Here is a 17,591-nt window from a genome sequence, read left to right as displayed (position 1 = left end):
CCCAACTTCAAATGTGCACCAGGACAATTTAACAGTTTAACCAAACGCATTTAACACAACAAATGTTTGTGCACACACATAAGCACCAGGAATGCAACATATTTTATTTTATTTTTTATTATTTTTTATTTATTTATTTTTTATATCTTCAAGTCTAATTGACTTTACATCAACGTTTTAATTCAGCCACTTCATTTCGTTATGGATGAGTAAATCATTATGCTAACCTTGCATATCATTGATGAAAAAGTTATACCTCCAGCTGTTGCAGCAACATATTGATATTTTCTAATTTGGATTCACAGAGAGACGTGAATGAAGTAGTAAAAACGCTCGCCTAATTTCAGAAAATCAGTACCGTAAATTTGACCCTTGAGATTCATCTTGAAATTTAATGATGATGCTAACGTTTAGCCTTCAGCACAAACACTACCATGGCTCTAATTTTTAATTCAGCTGTCTGTGTTTGATGAATGTGTGGTGATTGGATGCTATAAGTGCTTCAAAGAAGCTCTGGTCCTTGGTCCTACGAACAAGATTGTGTTGTCTGTGTATACACACCAACTGCACGGGGGGCTGATGTGGTTGAGAAAAAGAAAAAAAGAAAAAAAACCTCCTTGTCCACCTGACTGTCTCTCTTTGAGCTGTGTACTCAATCAACCACCAGCAGCCCGTGGATTAAACTTCACTCCACTCACGTTGCAGAGCTTCTTTCAAGCTCTCTCGAATTGTTATCTCCTGCTCTTTGAAAGCATTTCAAAGACACCGTGAGATGTCACAAACAGGCATTTGTACATATTCATATAGCTTCGCGTGTAAGGTGCTTCATTGTGTATATACGGATTTACATACCAAAGCAAAGGCAGTTGCTCCTAATCATGCCTCCGTTTGTGATCACTTTTAATATGAATGCTAACTCGGTCATCATAATCGTGCTAATTCCAAACATCCTTAATGTGTTATGTGTTATTATTTACCCACTGGATACTTGCTTACATATTACCTTCTGAACCTTTTTCCGTCTGCTTCTTGAAGGCCCGGCAGCACTTTGGTGGCCATTTGCAAAGCATTCTGTCTTGTGTGCAGGCCTCCAACAAATCAACAGCCTGTTGCTCCTGGGCGAGGGAGCCTCTGATGATTGGTTGAATTGTTTGAAAGGTTGTGTTGGATCGGGTTAGTCCAGAGGTCGGCATCGGAGTTGATTCCATGTTCTTAAATATATATGGTGTGGCCAAATGGTTGAGCAGCATACAACATATTTGCTTCACCTCCCGGAGGCAAAACTGCCAGTGAAATACATTAGCAACAACGCTCTTCTCTAGGTGAGACTGCCTTTTATTTACTTTGTCTCTATTACAACCCAGAATCATGTCGGAGTTACAAAGATAATGGTTTATTTGATTAAATAGAAAACAAAAAGACAACCTGTCTCTCTGTTTTCGCCCTGCGATAGACTGGCGACCTGTCCAGGGTGAAACCTGCCTCAAAATATTTTGCGTAACCCACACAACCAAGTTACGAACCTTGGTCAAAGGTTAGCATCAAGTGATCCCAACCCAGTGCACTGTCCTCTCCACAGCCTAATGGTGACACATGCAACTTACAAATACAATAAAGCCAAGTGACCTACCAATAAATGGAAAAGCCGCAGCCGCAACGAACACAACGAATGTTCCACCACATAAAGTAACTGCTGTCACCCAGCTAGTAACATCGCGTTAGCCACTAAATTTGGTCCGACTTCCCTACAACACAAAAGGGCACACGCAAAACAAAGCACCTGTATTTGCTGATGTTCACACAGTGGGCATGTTCACACATAATTCCTCCTGTCGGCTCACCCAAAAAAGTATCATACTGTGAAGCATGCCTCCTATGGTATCTGCTGTAAAATGTTACCTTAGTGTTGTTTGAATTGTGTAGAGTAGAGGCCGTGTGGTACGAATAAAATCCACTTACGTTCTTATTCTTTTGTTTTTTAGCTCTCTGCCTTTTGTCATCAGCATTCTGCTACGGGGCCCTTCAGGACAAGATGATTATGCACAATAAGGCCTAATCTAATTTGGCGCGCTAATAGCTTTGTATTTGCAATAACATATTGCACTGTGGAAGCGCATAATCTTGCTGGGATCAGCCGGAGCCATGTTGATTGAACAGTTTTTAGGCTTTTTTGAATGAATACATCTGCACTTAGGCCAAATTATTACTGTTAACTGTCATAAATTGTGTCTCAACCGTTTTGTGAATGGTGATGACAAGACCTAATGTTTTTTTGTTAGGGGTTTAGTGCACAGTCTAATAGGTTATTACATCTATGGAATGTATTCTAATTTGCAACAGAAGATAAAGCTGGCTGTGCACCAAAGTTAATGAGTTTTGTAGCTAGCACTATGTGTCCTGGGATCTAAAATAAACACATTAATTGAAATTTCTTTGGGTATATTTTAAGGCCAAAGTAGCTGTAATCTTTCTTTATTAATTTCTTCCATGCATGTGGTTTACAGGTCCACAACATGTATTTGTAGAAGAGACAGATCTATAGGTTTTTACATCATTCCCAATTGAACCCCTCTAATGGTTCCTGTCTTTATCAATAGATTGAAAATAGTCTCGCTTATCACTACTGTACTACAACACAAGAGTTTTAAAATAAAATGATTTGCGCTGATGTCAGTCGATTTCCAACTTTTCAACAAGTTTATTTTTCTCAAACTCACTAAATTCTTTATGGGACTCTAGTGCATGTGTGTAGGTGCCTAAAGATGCGGGGGAAGATAAATGATGCTGTCAGTGCGCTGTTCTACTCTGTGAAGTTACACGTCAAATCGTAAAAGCTGGTAAAGGAGGGGGAGGAGTGGAGAGCAGAAGAAGAGAAGTTGGGGAGAGATTAGATTAGAACAGAGAGAATGCAGAAGTGAGGTTCGTAGAGGGGGGGAGAGACTGGCGCTGCATAATGAAGGTGCTTCTGCTTCCCTCCAGCGTGGTTTTCTATCTTGCTTGAGGGTTAAAGTGACACAAGACCACAGTGTTCGGGTCCCCGTGTACCTCAGCTCAATTTCAGACCTCTCACCTCTCTCATTATCCTTTCGCTGTGTGTCCTTGTGCAGATGTGTAATGCAGGATGTTGTGTTTATGTCCTTCCTTTTATTTCTGTGCCTGTCCGTATTTGTTGGTGCGTGAATGTGTGCCGAGCACCTATGCACTGCACGTGAGCGTATGCACACATGTGTTCTCAAGTAAAAGTGTTAAACTGAATCAGTTGAAAAAATCACAGCCAGCACCAGGGACTCGCTCATAATGGGAATGAACTGGTGTCAGGGCATCAGGTGTTTCCGTGATGGGTGTGAGAGCGCAGATACAGCATGGTTATTCTCTTGTTGTTCATGTGTTCATTTGTGCATGTACGTGAAACGTGAGCCAAGCAGCCCATAATGCTGTTGGACCCATATGTTGTCTAATTGAGATATGGGCATTAAAGGCCCCATCCTATTCACACGTATGTATTAAAAATTCACACATACACACAAATGGTGCATGAACAGAGTCTGTTAATGAGAACTGGAGGCCATTTTCAAAGTTGGCATCCTGTGATTGTTGCTCAACATGACCACAAACTCTGCTGAAAAGCAGCATGTTTCCATGGGCATCCTCGCATCCTAGATCGTCGGGGTCCACCAGGATACACCATGTGTATGTCCAGCGTGGAAACGGTCACCCATATTCACTAATGTAACACAGACTTAACACACTGACTGAATAGCCACTGTCAAAACAATCATAAATAAATACCTAATCCATGTTAGATTCAGTGAATCATGATTATACTCCAGGTTGCCTCAGTCAGAGACTAAAAAGAATGTCCTTCTTCTATTTGATTCAGGGAAATGAATACACCGATCAAAGCATTGCTTTTCATTTGACCCTGACAATTTGCTACCTGATTAAAACACGTGATCTGTTATTAAACTGGGAAAACTAGCGATATTCCACATGTTTCCACATATTAGTGGGATAAATTAAAGCAGTCACGCTGCTCCTTTATTCATTTTTTCAAATATTGAGATTGCTAAGCACACTTTTTAGGCCAGTGTGCATCATACAGTGATAATCACTCAGTTTGTCTACTTTGATAAAGCTGCTCCGCGGCCCAGCAGTGCATCAGACCAGACGCGAGGTCTTTTCTTGAGGGGTTTCCATTCCCTCCATTCAGAGGATGTTCAGCTCCCTACAGGTTGCTGGTTTGCAGCCAAGCAATAGTGAGAAAAACGGTACCTGCTGCCTCGCAGCTGTGCACACCGTTAGCGTGTGTGCATCCTATACTTGTACAAATCACGCTCATACGAGCACATTTAGCTCATTTTCTTTCAGACCCCCACAGATGGGTTTATGCGAGAGGATTCATTTTGGGATGCATCAAGAATCGAATGTGTGATAACAAAAGACTTTGTTTCGTTGATATTTATAGGTTTGCATGAATGTGTGTGCCATCTGGTGATGACCCTCTGTTGCCTGGTTCCTTAGTGACATACCCCAGCCACATACACTGTCCGACATTTGTGCAGAGCCGCCACACACCAGCTGTTTGAGACAAAGTCACTCAGTAGTCATTCCTCGAGTAGCATTAGACAGCCATCTGTCTCCGATTCAGTCTGGTTCGCATCTTTCCGAAGCATGTCACACAAATCTTATAACGACTAAAACCGGAGAAAGTGAGTAACGAGTGATTTGCACAGTGACGTCTGCCTCATCTCCTGAGGTACACAGTTTCACCCTGGAAAGGGGAATTAATGTCAAATAAAAAATGTATAACCTATCTGGGATCTATCGGTGTAATTGGTGAAAAACATGTTCAGCTGTGCGATACTTTAATGAGTGCCAAGCCAGCTTCAGCAGATAGCAGGAAGCTTGTTAGCGAACTTTTTCTCACTTATGTTTGGATGCTGCTTTTTGAGAAAACATTCATGTGTTGTTTTATATTATATTATATAGACTGTAACTCAGCATACTTTTAAGGGTGTTTAACTGTACGCTTTTTTCATTACTGTTACAGCATTAATTAAAGTGATGGATGCTGCAGTAGAGACTTTGTCTACACTGAATACAAGTAAACAATTACATTTCAAATACAAACCATCTACATAATTAGATGTAATTAGATTTAGATAGAATTAGATAGACAAAGCAGAGAAATGTTGTATTGATATTTGTTGCAAAAGAAATTGGATCCTAAATGTTAGGTTTAGTTAGACTGGGTGATAACTGGATACATGAGATGAGAAGTGCTGTGCGGCCTTCTCATGAACATAATGTACAAAAGCCAATCTGAGAAAAGTAGTAGCTATTGACTGAACGAAGAAACAGGGCATTAAGACGGGGGTGTCAAATTAATTTTAGTTCAGAGGCCACCATAGAAGGACCAGTAATGGGCCAGACCAGTAACATGCTAGCAACAACAACAATGTTTTGCTTTGTTTTAGTGCAAAGAAGTAAAAGTACATTATAAAATAGCTCACACTTAATGTGCTATCCTCTAACAAAACATTATATTAGCAACCTGGCATTTTTTTTTTTTTTTTTAAGAAAAATAAGTGTGGTTCCAGCACACTGCTGCCATCTGCTGTTTAGAGTGTGTCGTGTTATGTCCACAACTCGTACTAAAATAGTACGACCCTTAGTGGACATATTAGGACGTACTTCTATAGCTAAACCTAAAAGAGTTAGCCAGTGAAAGACTGGCAACATGTCCAGGGTGTCATGTTTCCGTGTTTGTTTGTGGACTCATTTTTGTAAATAGAGCCTGAACTACAAATAATAGCAATTTACTCATCTTTGCCAGACTTTTTTCATTAACTGCTCATGTTTACACCATTGGTAAAAGGTTTAATTTTTTTGGCTGTACACTTGAAGTAAAACACTATGAGATAAACGTTTGGTTTAAACCATTAAACCAAAAGCAGAAGAACGCACCACGATGAGGTTAGGGTCATTAGAGTGTGTCAGTCAAACTTCAAAAGGTTTAGATACTGATGGATTGAGGACATTTCTGTTAGTTTCATTCAGTGGTGAACAGAAGAAGGCTGTGTTTTTCCTGGGCAGCTTTCTGGAAGCACATTCACAGAAGGAGTATTACGCTGGATGTTGTAGATGACAGAGATATAATAAAAGATTTAACTCTTGTCTCTTGTCTGCACAAGTTCTGTAAGCTTGCTGAGGATGCCTTGGTTTTGGAATTATCAAATAGTCTGTACATTAACCTGTATATGTGGACTGAATTCATCTATCTTTTTAGTTATTCCCCAGTTTTTGCTTTCTCTCTCTCTCTCTCTCTCTCTCTCTCTTTCTATATATATATATAATATATATATATATATATATATATATATATATTTATTATTATTATTTTTTTTTTTTAAGAAAATGGAGACTACAATGTGCTTGCTTTTTGCCTTTAATAATTTTGGCCCAGCAGCACTCAGATATTTTTCTTTTTCGTTTAAATAACTTACTTACCAAAAAGCAGCAACACTGCCACACTTCTCTGCGTGATTCCTGCCTAAATTCCCCAAGAGACTAAGTCAAATGTTGTTTACTATACTCCAGCCAGACAGAATCTACTGAATGCCGCCATTTAATGGAAATGGTACCATTACTAAAACACAAGTTGGGAGTTGGTTTGCTCTTTTGCACCGGCACTGATGGTACTTCCCCGTTACTTGACTGCAGCTAAAATAACAACAATTAAATTTTGAATGGGATGCTTAATCAAGTCCTGTGACTTTTTTTGCTCAGTAGGTAATTATTTAACGATGCGGGCTAATGAGTTAGGTCGAATTAATGAGGAGTGGCATCAGATAGGGTGAAGTGTAAGGCTGTAATGGACTCGCTAAACAGTGGGGATTACCAGTTAAATTTAAGGAGATTCAAAGACACTGCTATTACACACACACACACGCGAGAAACTGAAAACTCAGGAACGCAGTGGTACTAGATGTACGCATACCTCTGTCTGCTGTTGAAATATGCCCTGACAGCTGATGTGCTGTCACTTTCTCTGAGCACATATGCACATATTATATTACCATGGTGTACGAATCCCTGATGTTAGCCTGAGGAAGGTGACTCAAACAAACAAGCCCGTACTGTCTAAATAATCCATAATGATGAGATGAGATGAGATGAGATGATGCCTGATGGCGTACTACCTTTAAAAAAGACACCTTTATATATGCATAAAAAAAAAAACCTGGACTCGCTGTGCTTGCCGGTTACTTGCAGAGAAGGAAAGGCTTGTTGTAGAACTGCACAAAATGTCATGCTTCATTCCTGAACCTCAACACTAACAAGCATACGTGGACAGGCCTTTGCAGAACAGACAGGCACAAGCTATTAAACAGCCTAAAACAGGTAGCCAGTGTAGTTATGGACATGATAAACTGCATAAAATTGTTTTCATGAGACTAGAATTTGGCAGTAACTAGCTCTTTATTAGTAAATATATACAAAGATGAGAGCAGCCTTGAAGTAAATGAAATGATGCTGACAGTAGTACAACTTAACTTAACCTCTCCGAACATGTTGGAGCTTGAATAAAAGTATCTCTAGATTACTAATGGACTACATGACTGACTGAATCACTCCTTAAAATGAACCCATCTCACTGTGCACCTGATGAAATCATCCCTTACATGGGAGCCACTGCAGTTCGCTTTTTAAAAAATGTGTTTTTACTTTTTCTTTTTTTTTTTTTTGAAAGCTGAAATCGTTCATGTTGCTTCTTATTGCCTTTTTGATTAAAATCTGAGCAAGAAAGAGGACAGGCAATTGCAGAATTTAGCTTCTGCGGGACCAGGTCTGAAATTATTAACAGCCACTTCTTGAGCACTTTAGTCCAGACTTAGTGCAGAGTATTAGTCTGGCATGAAGCAGTCTTACTATTTAACTATGATGTTTAAAAAAAAAAAGTGGCATTGGCATTGTTTAAAACAAGGTGTCTCGTATTTGCCTTCATAAAAGAGGCAAGAAATAAGTAATGCACACTTGGCTACGTCTGTGAGATTGAGAGAACAAAAAGGAGATACGGTTTAGAACAGAGAAACAGGAGAATGTAAAACAACATTTTTTTATCCCACGTATGGGAAATCACCTAATCACAGTAGCACAGAATTTGGTACGAAAATATATACAAGCAGTGTTCATAATTCAATTTGAAAGAACGTACAAAACAAGAATAGAAGCACTCTGACAGTCAGCATATACAATGTGGGCAGGGAATTTCAAAAACGCTAAAAAATTGTAATCTAATGTAAATTGTTAGATCAGTGATCACTGGTGTTGTACAGCCTGATGGCAGATGAAGGACACCAGATTTTGGTCCATTGGTGGAAGTCATTTTTAGCTAGATATCCACAAGTTTAGTTTAGTTAACGTTGAGCTTTCATCTATGCAGGCAAACATCCTATTTTATAAAAGTTTTCTCAGTTGCCGAGAGAGTGTTCTTGTCCGCCCCTTAAAAAAGCATCAGATTAAGAAAAGAAAAAAAAAACATAAAACTTGATGGAAATCTCAGTGGAAGTCAGCATATTCAAGGCTGAGCATCAAACCAGTAAATAATTCACTCTCTCTTTTCCTCACCCGCCCACCTCCTGTCTTTGGTGCTTCAACATTAGTCAAGGTGAAGTGTTTTCGCTGCTCTGTTGTCTTATATCGACTCGACAGAGAATTGTGTCTGCGCTAAGCAGCATTTCCATCGTGTGCTTGTTTGCCCATTAGCATTCAAAAGAGGTGAAAATGACTTGACCTTCTCTGGGAAGCGGGAGCCGCGAACGCAAAGTTTTAATTGAGTTCTTGTGTCTTCCTCCTTTCTATCTTTTCTCACTTTCTCATCAGTACAATTTAGGAATGACCTCATCTCGCAACTTGGCGAAACAGCTGTGATCTCTGTATTATGGCAGCGTGATAGATGATCACATTGTGTCTTCGCTCACACAATAATTGTCTGACTCCTCTGATTTCTGACATTTCACTTTCCAAAAAAAACAAAAGAAAACAATGTTTGAACTCGTGTTACCAAACTTTAATAATTGGTTTGCTCATTCTTTTGATTGCCTGCTCTATGTTTTGCCGGCTGCCTGCACCGACTCATACCTTTATTCCAATAATGGACGTACGAATGGATTGCGGTATTGTCCTCAAATAAAATATATGTGTGTAACAACCATTCAGTGGGTATAGATATATATAAAAAAAAAACATAAAAAGCTGTGACAGGTTATCCACGTAGTTATTGAGCTAAAGCCCATGATGTAAGGGTTTCATGACATTTTTTTGCCTTAATATGCGGTCATTATACTGTAAAAGTAGACATTATCTAAATGCAGCCGATTAACTGATTATATCGTTATTATATCATTCGCAGGCAAACGTGGCACAGAAATAAATTCAGAGTCAGTGGAGTAGTTACTTTAAAAACTGCTGTGTATGGTCTTGCCCATTTGTAGCCCACTAATGTGATCACCAGAGGATGTTTTGTGCAAAATCATCCACATGAGTACTCTGTACCAATTTTTATCCAAAGGCCAACAGTGTCCTCATCCATTGGCACCTTTTAGCTGAACTGAAGAGAACTTATCCCGCTAACACGCTGAGGAAATGCACAGTGGTTGTGGTTGTGACCATGCCTCCTGCAACAATTACACAATCACCTCACTACAATTATTTAGGCTGAGCGCAATCATTTTGCATAATCCTTAGAGTCTTCAGTTTCTACCTTTATAAAAACCAGCTGGATGACACTAGTTATGGTGTCTCTACACCATAACTATTTCCAAACCGGTTTCCACCATTTGAGATTTGACCGATGCTCTTTTAAGGCAGGTGATGATATTGTTTGTAGCGGTCGTCGACAGTAAGTCGTGGTGATTGCTGTAGATTGAAGACTGCATCTATGGACACTTATCTCACGCAACACACCAGACAACACTTTTTATGGATTTAACACTGGTTTCCGTATTTCCGGTGGGTTAACTTGACTGCAAACAACCTGAAACAACAAACAAATACGCAAAATATGTCATATGTCCAAATAACCAACATACACGTTGTTAATCGGATTAAAATGTACTTTTTCCTATTTGTATAATTAATTTCCTGTATCACTGTGTTCACATCTGTGTAAAGTGTGTGATAGTTAAGTTACATAAATCATACATTGCATTTACCCAACTGCCTTGTACTTGCTCTCTGCAAACATTCAACTTAGTTTTTCTCTGAATTCTTGTGTTCCATCATTTCTATAATGCATGAAACTCAACAAACATTTTTTTTTTCCATGGGTATTTCTACGATTATTTGCATATCGTTAACATTATAAGATTCTTGTCTGCTTATAGTAAGTAGTAATGCTCAGCACGGACTGAACTCAAAGAAGATAGTATGTGGGAGATAATAATGTTCACCGTAGCTTATACCTTGCATACCTCAGCTTCTTATTTATTTTATTGACACTGGAATATGAGTCACTGTCTGCTAGTGAATGTGTCTGTATCACAGACAGCTCAGTATTGAAACCCATACAAATCCAACCCAACACCACCCACCTGTACCTCTCATTCAATCTAAATCCAATTCATTATTTCTGTGCATCTCCCCTGCAAAGCTGCTAATAATAAATGGAACAATATTGTCAAATTATCATAGCGGCGCTAGTGTGAATCTAGGCTGTGAAGTTCAAACGCAAACTGTCTGACTGAGGTGGCTTCTTTTTTTCTTTTCTGTTTCTCTTTATTTATTTATTTATTTTTTTTATTTTGGACTCAAGTCAAGTGCCTTAAATTGAAGTGAGCCTTCGGGCCATAGATTGAGATGTATCCAGAATTTTAATGCTCCCTTTTCAATTTTCAATTGTTAAGTTTAGGGAAAACTGCCAGGTTCCCTGATATCTTCCTCTTCTCCCTCTTCTTCTTCTGTCTGTCTACCACTCCGTCTTCCCTTCTTATCTCCCCCCCTCAACCGGCTCTCTTTCTTTCCCCCATTTGTTGTGCTCTTTCCATTTGGCGAACACACACAGGCGCACGTGCGCGCTCTCCAACCGGTGCTTTTTTTAATTTATCTGTGCATGTGTTTACAGGAACGTGAGCTCGGCGGGTGAGGAGGCGAGACGGAGGATGAGGGAGTGTGACGGCCTGACCGATGCTCTGCTCTACGTTATCCAGACCTCTCTGGGCAGCAGTGAGATCGACAGCAAGGTGTGCACACGCCTGACTCCTAAGATCTTTGCCTGTGTTTGTACATTAAACAGGGATCATAAGGTTTGACTGCGAGAGAGCAGAGATGCCGTCTCCTCTTAAACCACCACCAGCAGCTACGAGGAAGAGGAATTTCCAAGCAGCACTCGGCTCGTCAGCGTGTATTATTTAGGGCACATTAAAGCTCTCAAATCCGAAGTGTTGCCACATTTCTTGCCGCCAGTTTAGCTCCGCAAGTAGCCGAGCGAGTTTATGTTCACTTTGGTGCGGTGCGGTGTATGCTTGCGTTCATGTCACAGTAAGCGCGGGCCAGTCAATACTACATAAACAGCGTTGCGGATGGCTGGTTTCTCAAGGTCTTCCTGTCTCCCAGCCTTTCTAAATGACTTTCCTTAATCACCGTTCAACCGCCCACCCCTCTCCACTGTTTGACTGCAGTCCCCCAGAGGAGGACTCTTGTCGCCGCAGTAACAATGACTGATTGGCAGACGAACCACCAAGTGGTCACAGCTACAATAGTGACCCACATCATCCATTGTACTAATTTTGTACTTAATGCTGTTTCCTCCTCCTAGAATTAGAAATTTGCCTAGAATATCTTTTCCTCACATTGCCTGCACATCTGGCTTCTTCATGTGGTCTGCCACTGAAAGAAACTTACAAGAAATACCTCATAACTGATCATCAACTAACAGTTTATTAGCTTCTGCTCACAAATCAAGACAAAGATGTACGGAGACCTGAGGAGTTGTGGCTGTGTGAGCCAAAACGTTACCTATGGATTACCGCTGTTGTGCTGAAAGGAAGTGCAAGTAAGTTTTTAGGGACATTTAATCGGGTTTTCCAGGACGTAATAGCACACAGCCAAGAGTCAATTAAATTACCGCAATTAAAATTGATGGCGCAAGCCCTAATAGATACACAATTACTGTAATGCTCACATTTCATAGATTTTATGATATATTGACGGATTTAACAGCCTGCTGAGCGTGGGTGTATGTGCAGGGAGAAGTTTACTGCGAGTCCGTTAATGCGTGTGGTTTTGTTGAGTGGACTGGCAGATTCTAAAAGCCCAGAGTGGAAAGCAGCACAAGGTCATGCAGACAAAGTGATAACGGAAGTGTCTGTTGGTCTTGAGTTAGTTTGTGTTGTTCTTAAACAGCTTTAAGAGTGTTTAAGAGCTTCTGCACTCCTAAGAGCTTCCCAGCGTCACTGAGGTGTAGGGCTGCTGATCTGTAACTTCTATAACCCTCTGACCTTTTTATTGCTAATCGGAAACAGCACATAATCGTTTTAAAGCCCGAATCCCGTATTCTGAAATTAAAGGGACTAAACCAACTAAATCATATCAAGTAAAACAGGTCGAAATATGAAATGTCACAATAAATCGCAAACTTCTCGTACGTCGCCCCGTAATAGCATGTGAATAGAATTTCAGACTTGACTGCAGCTCGCTGGAGTGTGACATTGGTTTGTTTGTTACATCTCTTGCACCTCTTCAATTACCTTAGTGGTGAACCAACAGTCAGACTGAGGGGAGATTGATGATTTGTCTTTGTTAATTTCCACTCTGCTGAAACACAATCACACTGAAGAATAGGGAACATTCACCGAAAGTTTGCTTTCGGTCTGGCTGATAGGCACGTGTTTCCCTGCTCCTTAGTTCGACTCTGAACTCGGAGCGTAATGAGGTGTGATACGCTATATTTGGTCTGTCATTTTTCCTCATTTCGTCTAATCTAATATCAAAGTCTGAGGTAAAAAAAATAAATATTACCTGCGTGATTATCTCTCTCTGTCTCTCACACCTTCCCTCCGTCTGGCTCTTAAGTGCATGCGGGAGGCCGATAGTGTAAAAGCCTGAGAGTGGGTGGCTTTTTATTAGCACTTGACTTCAAGCTCGGTCTGTGTTTTTCCAGCCATGCCGGTTTATTTCATTAAATGGCATTAATTACAAATCTTGCCTTTTTTTCTGTTCTCATTCAGTTCTTACTCATCTCTCCCATCTCGCTTTATCTCCAGACTGTAGAGAACTGTGTGTGCATCCTGAGGAACCTGTCATACAGACTGGCTGCAGAGACGTCCCACGGCCAACAGGGGGGGTTGGAGGAGCTGGATGGCCTGCTCTGTGACGCCAACGGCCGCGATGGGGAGAGCTCTGGCTGCTGGGGCAAGAAGAAGAAGAAAAAGAAGGGAGCTGACCAGGTGAGGACAAATATAGTTATAGAGGAGCAAGAGAGTAATGGTGATGGATGAAATGAACATACAGATGAAAACTATTTGCAGTTGTTCGGTCAAATAAATAAAACAACCACAGTTTGTGTAATGTCTAAAATGACATTACTTTTTTGGCACGTGAACACAGCTCTTCAGAAAAATGTAAGACTTCAGGTTTTGATGATTCTAGTGGAAGGTGCTGTCTAACACACCACTTCAGTTCTTATCTGCTATAAGGTTTTGTGTAGCGGCCAAACCACATTACTACTATTTCTGCATTCATCACTTGATGAATGCACTGGACCCAATCTCCCTTTCCCCCATCGCTTCATTTGGCCCAGCGGCACGACATTGATAAAATCTGAACAATGATTATTTCATTGAAACCCATGCGCGTGTGCATGGAGCTGGCTCAGCCATCGAACTTCCTGTTCTTGGTCTGAAAACTGAAAAAAAAAAAGAAAAAAAAAACGCCTTATGATAAGATTAGAGTCTTTATTGCCATTGTGCAGTGCAGTATATACAGCTAAATGCAGGGGTGCTACCAGAACACGGTCAGATTTACAGATAGTAAATAAAGATGAATAAATAAGTCGAATTTCACAACAAATAAACAGAATCACTTCATTACATCTGTCCATGTATGCATTTAAACACACTCAATGACAACCTATGCACCGCTGAGCAGCTTTCATTTGAATGCCTAGGAATCCAGTATCCAGTTCTTCTTATTACATCCATGATTCAGTAGGAGATGTGCAAATCTCTGCAAAGACCATGGCGCATGCCTCATGTCACTGTTACCTTCACAACCATAAGTGATCCTTACTGCCTTTTATGGATGCATATGGATACATTCATTCTCCAACCTGTATGGAGCTGTATATTCTTTATGTATATACACTGGTGTATATATAACATACAAGAATACAGCCTCTGTGACGACGCATGAATTCAGTTTGAGTGATTGAGGCAGCCTTGATTTCAACAGGGACGTGCAGTAAATAATGGAAAACAGGGACGAATATCAGAGATCGCAGAGTACTCTACAAGCTGAGTTAAAAGTGTTCTTTTATAATGCATTGGCCCAAGTCAGTTTTTTGCAGTTTTCACATCAGTTTATATATAAACTTTTTAACCACGAAAGTTTTCAATATTTTTTTTCTTTCTATACCACACTGCAAATATGTCACCTCTATCATGTAGGCACGTGTTTTAGGTCCGTTCCGTCTGAGGAAACTGGCCTGAAGTAAACACTTTACCACAGAAATGAGAGTGAGGGGAGAAGCTAGAAATGAGAAGGCAAATTACTGGTGCAGATAGAGATGTATAAATGATTTGAAAAGAAGTCGGGCAAGAAGAGAAGAAGAAAGGCATATGGAGAGACACAGGCATTTAAACTGGAACATAGTCTCCTTAATAATTTATTGGAGGTTAAGATGGCAGGGCCAGGGAGTGCTGTGGAAGTCTGATCTGAACCTAAACATCCCTGAAAGACATCTCGCTATCGTGGATATTCAATGCAATACGGCTTGGCTAGATGTTAAGCATCTTAATGGAATCTGTTTAAGCAGATTATACAGCTGCAGTTAAAAAGCAATCTGTGACTTTTCATATTGTTGCATTATCTAATGTTTCCACTTCCAGTTGTCTGGCCATTTAAATTAGGTTGCCTTTGAAACGGTCTCCCATACTGAAACAAATGCGCTTAATTTACTTAATAGCAGAGAATTTTATAAACAATATAATCATACATCCGTATTTAGTATGTAGAATGTCTCTGGGCAACCAAAAGCGAATAAATCACTGCTTCTTGCTGTGGTGTCTCTGTACAATTCAAACTGTAAACCCCCTTTGATTTTCATGATCAGAGAATCTCTGTATAGATTTAATAACATGCACACACACTCACTCAGTCTCACAAACACACACACACACACACTCCCCAGCACCTCTCTGAAGACGCATGCTAGCCTAGTTTACCTTGAGACAAGGGGAGGAGGCGAAGCAGCAGAGCAAAACCGAGAAGGTCGATGGGGAGAGGAAAAAGCAAGAACTGGAGAGAGAAGGATGGAAATAGAAATAGAAAATAGGGGAAGGGCGGCACAGGTAAGAAAGCAAAAGAGAGAGAAACAGAGAGAGTTGGGGAAAATGAGTCAACTGGAGAGACAAGCAGGAGAGGAAAGAAATATTAATGGGTCGGTATAGAAAGAGAGACAGTAGAGGATTTATAAAAGAGGTGTGGGCATGTCACTCAACAAAACGGTTCAAACATCAGGAGACTCCATTGTGGTGGAAAAGGGTGGAAGTAAAGTGAAGGAGAAGTGCCCGGCTTTAGCTTTACTGATCAAAGCTGAAGGAGGAGTGAAAACGCTCTCACGTAAACTGTCTTGCAGTGTCCAGAGAATTAGGTCCTGACATTGCCAGGAGTTGCCCTTTCACACATGTAGTACACAGCAGGAGACTGTATGTGTCACACACGTTCTCAGTGCTGAAAATGTCTGTTTTAATCTTGCAGGCAGTGATACATGATACAAAAAAGCATGCTCTGGAAATTGCAGTCGTGTTTGTCACATGGCAGTTGAATTATCGTCAACTTAACACCTGTGAATTGCTGTGAATAATGAGCTTTGCTGACATGCATGGACTAAACTGGACATAATATACACAGTGCCACAGACAGCAGCAAACTCTGACCATTTAGCCCCAAAAACAGTACAGCCACAGTCTCTCACCGAAGGTTTAGGGTTGTAGCGTGCTGCCGAATGTCCACCCCCTCCCCTATCCCCTGTTAATAGGTGGTAGAGGTCAGATCTCAGGGTTTGACCTCTCACCTTGCTGCAGTGATGTGCAAGTGTACAAAAAGTACAAAGCAAAGTACAAAGTTGTGTGAATGCCAAAAAAAAAAAAAGTCCACGCAGGAAAACAGCTTGCCGTATTTCTTTTTGAACTTTGCTAACATCAAAGAACCTCTCTTCTCCTACACAGTGGGACGGCGTCGGACCCTTTCCAGACACGGCGGAGCCCCCCAAAGGGGTTCAGATGCTGTGGCATCCCACCATCGTCAAGCCCTACCTCACCCTGCTGTCTGAATGCTCAAACCCCGACACTCTGGAAGGTGCAGCTGGGGCTCTGCAGAACCTAGCTGCAGGCAGCTGGAAGGTAATAGCTAGGTTTAACATGCTTCCTACCTCGCCTTATCATTTTAATTTATTTTTTTCAACTTTGTTACTATTACAATAAAGGATTCTAGACATCCAGGAGCATAGAGGTGTAAATACTCTGTGGAGTGCATGCAGGGACACACAGTTTTCACACAATTCTTGTGCAGATAAGCCACAGATAAAACTGTTATTTACTTTATTTATACCATCTGGATACTCAGTTCTGATTGGCTGCAGGGTGTCCATTAACTCCGGATAAAGGACACCTACTAAGTACTTCCAGTGAAGCTGTCTGTTCACAGTACTAAACTAATGCTCTGGCTCAGCCTGCAGCTAAAATGCGTACCCTTAGCACCCGGGACTGAGTCATCGCCTTCATTTACAATTTATCGCTACACGTTAACAAGCAAACATTTATTCCTTCAGTGCATCATCCTCTGAACCACCCTGGGTGATTATAACAAAGTGTACACAATCTGAACTTGTATTTCATAAACAAACCTTTCCTAAAAATCTTAACATTGATTTGGGGACAATTACATGGCTAGCGAGTCTTGTTGTAGCACTCTGTTCAATTATATTCACTGTTAAATCGGATGCAGCCTTTGGCTTTGACTCATACAGGCATAATTTTAGCTTTCTGGCTCAAAAGATTTTATTAGCTGAGAGGACTGGAAAATTCTCCCAAGAGGAACGTAAGGTTCATCCCATTTAATGAAGTAGTGAACAATGTTTTCGTTGTATTAGAACTCTTTGTGATGGTATTGATTTTTGTAGGTATGAGTCAAACCCTTAGTCGTTGCAAGGGAAACTGACTTATGACCTGTGAAGCTTCGGATTTTGATTGCAAAACTTGTGAAAATATAAATCCATCGACTTTTTTTTCTTTGGCAAGTGACGATGGTAAAAGAGCTGTTTGTTGGATGTACTCCATCTCATCCAAGTTCTGATAATAGCCACCTGACCA

At 40.6% G+C, this 17,591-nt stretch overlaps 1 protein-coding gene across 3 annotated transcripts in view; it reads left to right on the top strand.

The window, feature by feature from the left end:
• The window catches only part of ctnnd2a (catenin (cadherin-associated protein), delta 2a), a 244,323-nt gene that overhangs the window by 191,118 nt on the left and 35,614 nt on the right, over positions 1 to 17,591 (top strand). For all 3 annotated transcript variants that reach the window (XM_047568787.1, XM_047568785.1, XM_047568786.1), the window contains 3 exons: positions 11,126 to 11,243; positions 13,266 to 13,448; positions 16,449 to 16,622. In XM_047568787.1, coding sequence (XP_047424743.1) covers positions 11,126 to 11,243; positions 13,266 to 13,448; positions 16,449 to 16,622 — 475 coding nt within the window. The remainder of the gene's footprint in view (positions 1 to 11,125; positions 11,244 to 13,265; positions 13,449 to 16,448; positions 16,623 to 17,591) is intronic.

Source organism: Mugil cephalus, chromosome 18, assembly GCF_022458985.1.
Source record: "Mugil cephalus isolate CIBA_MC_2020 chromosome 18, CIBA_Mcephalus_1.1, whole genome shotgun sequence".
Classification (NCBI taxonomy): Eukaryota; Metazoa; Chordata; class Actinopteri; order Mugiliformes; family Mugilidae; genus Mugil; species Mugil cephalus.
This window is presented reverse-complemented; position numbering and strand designations above follow the sequence as displayed.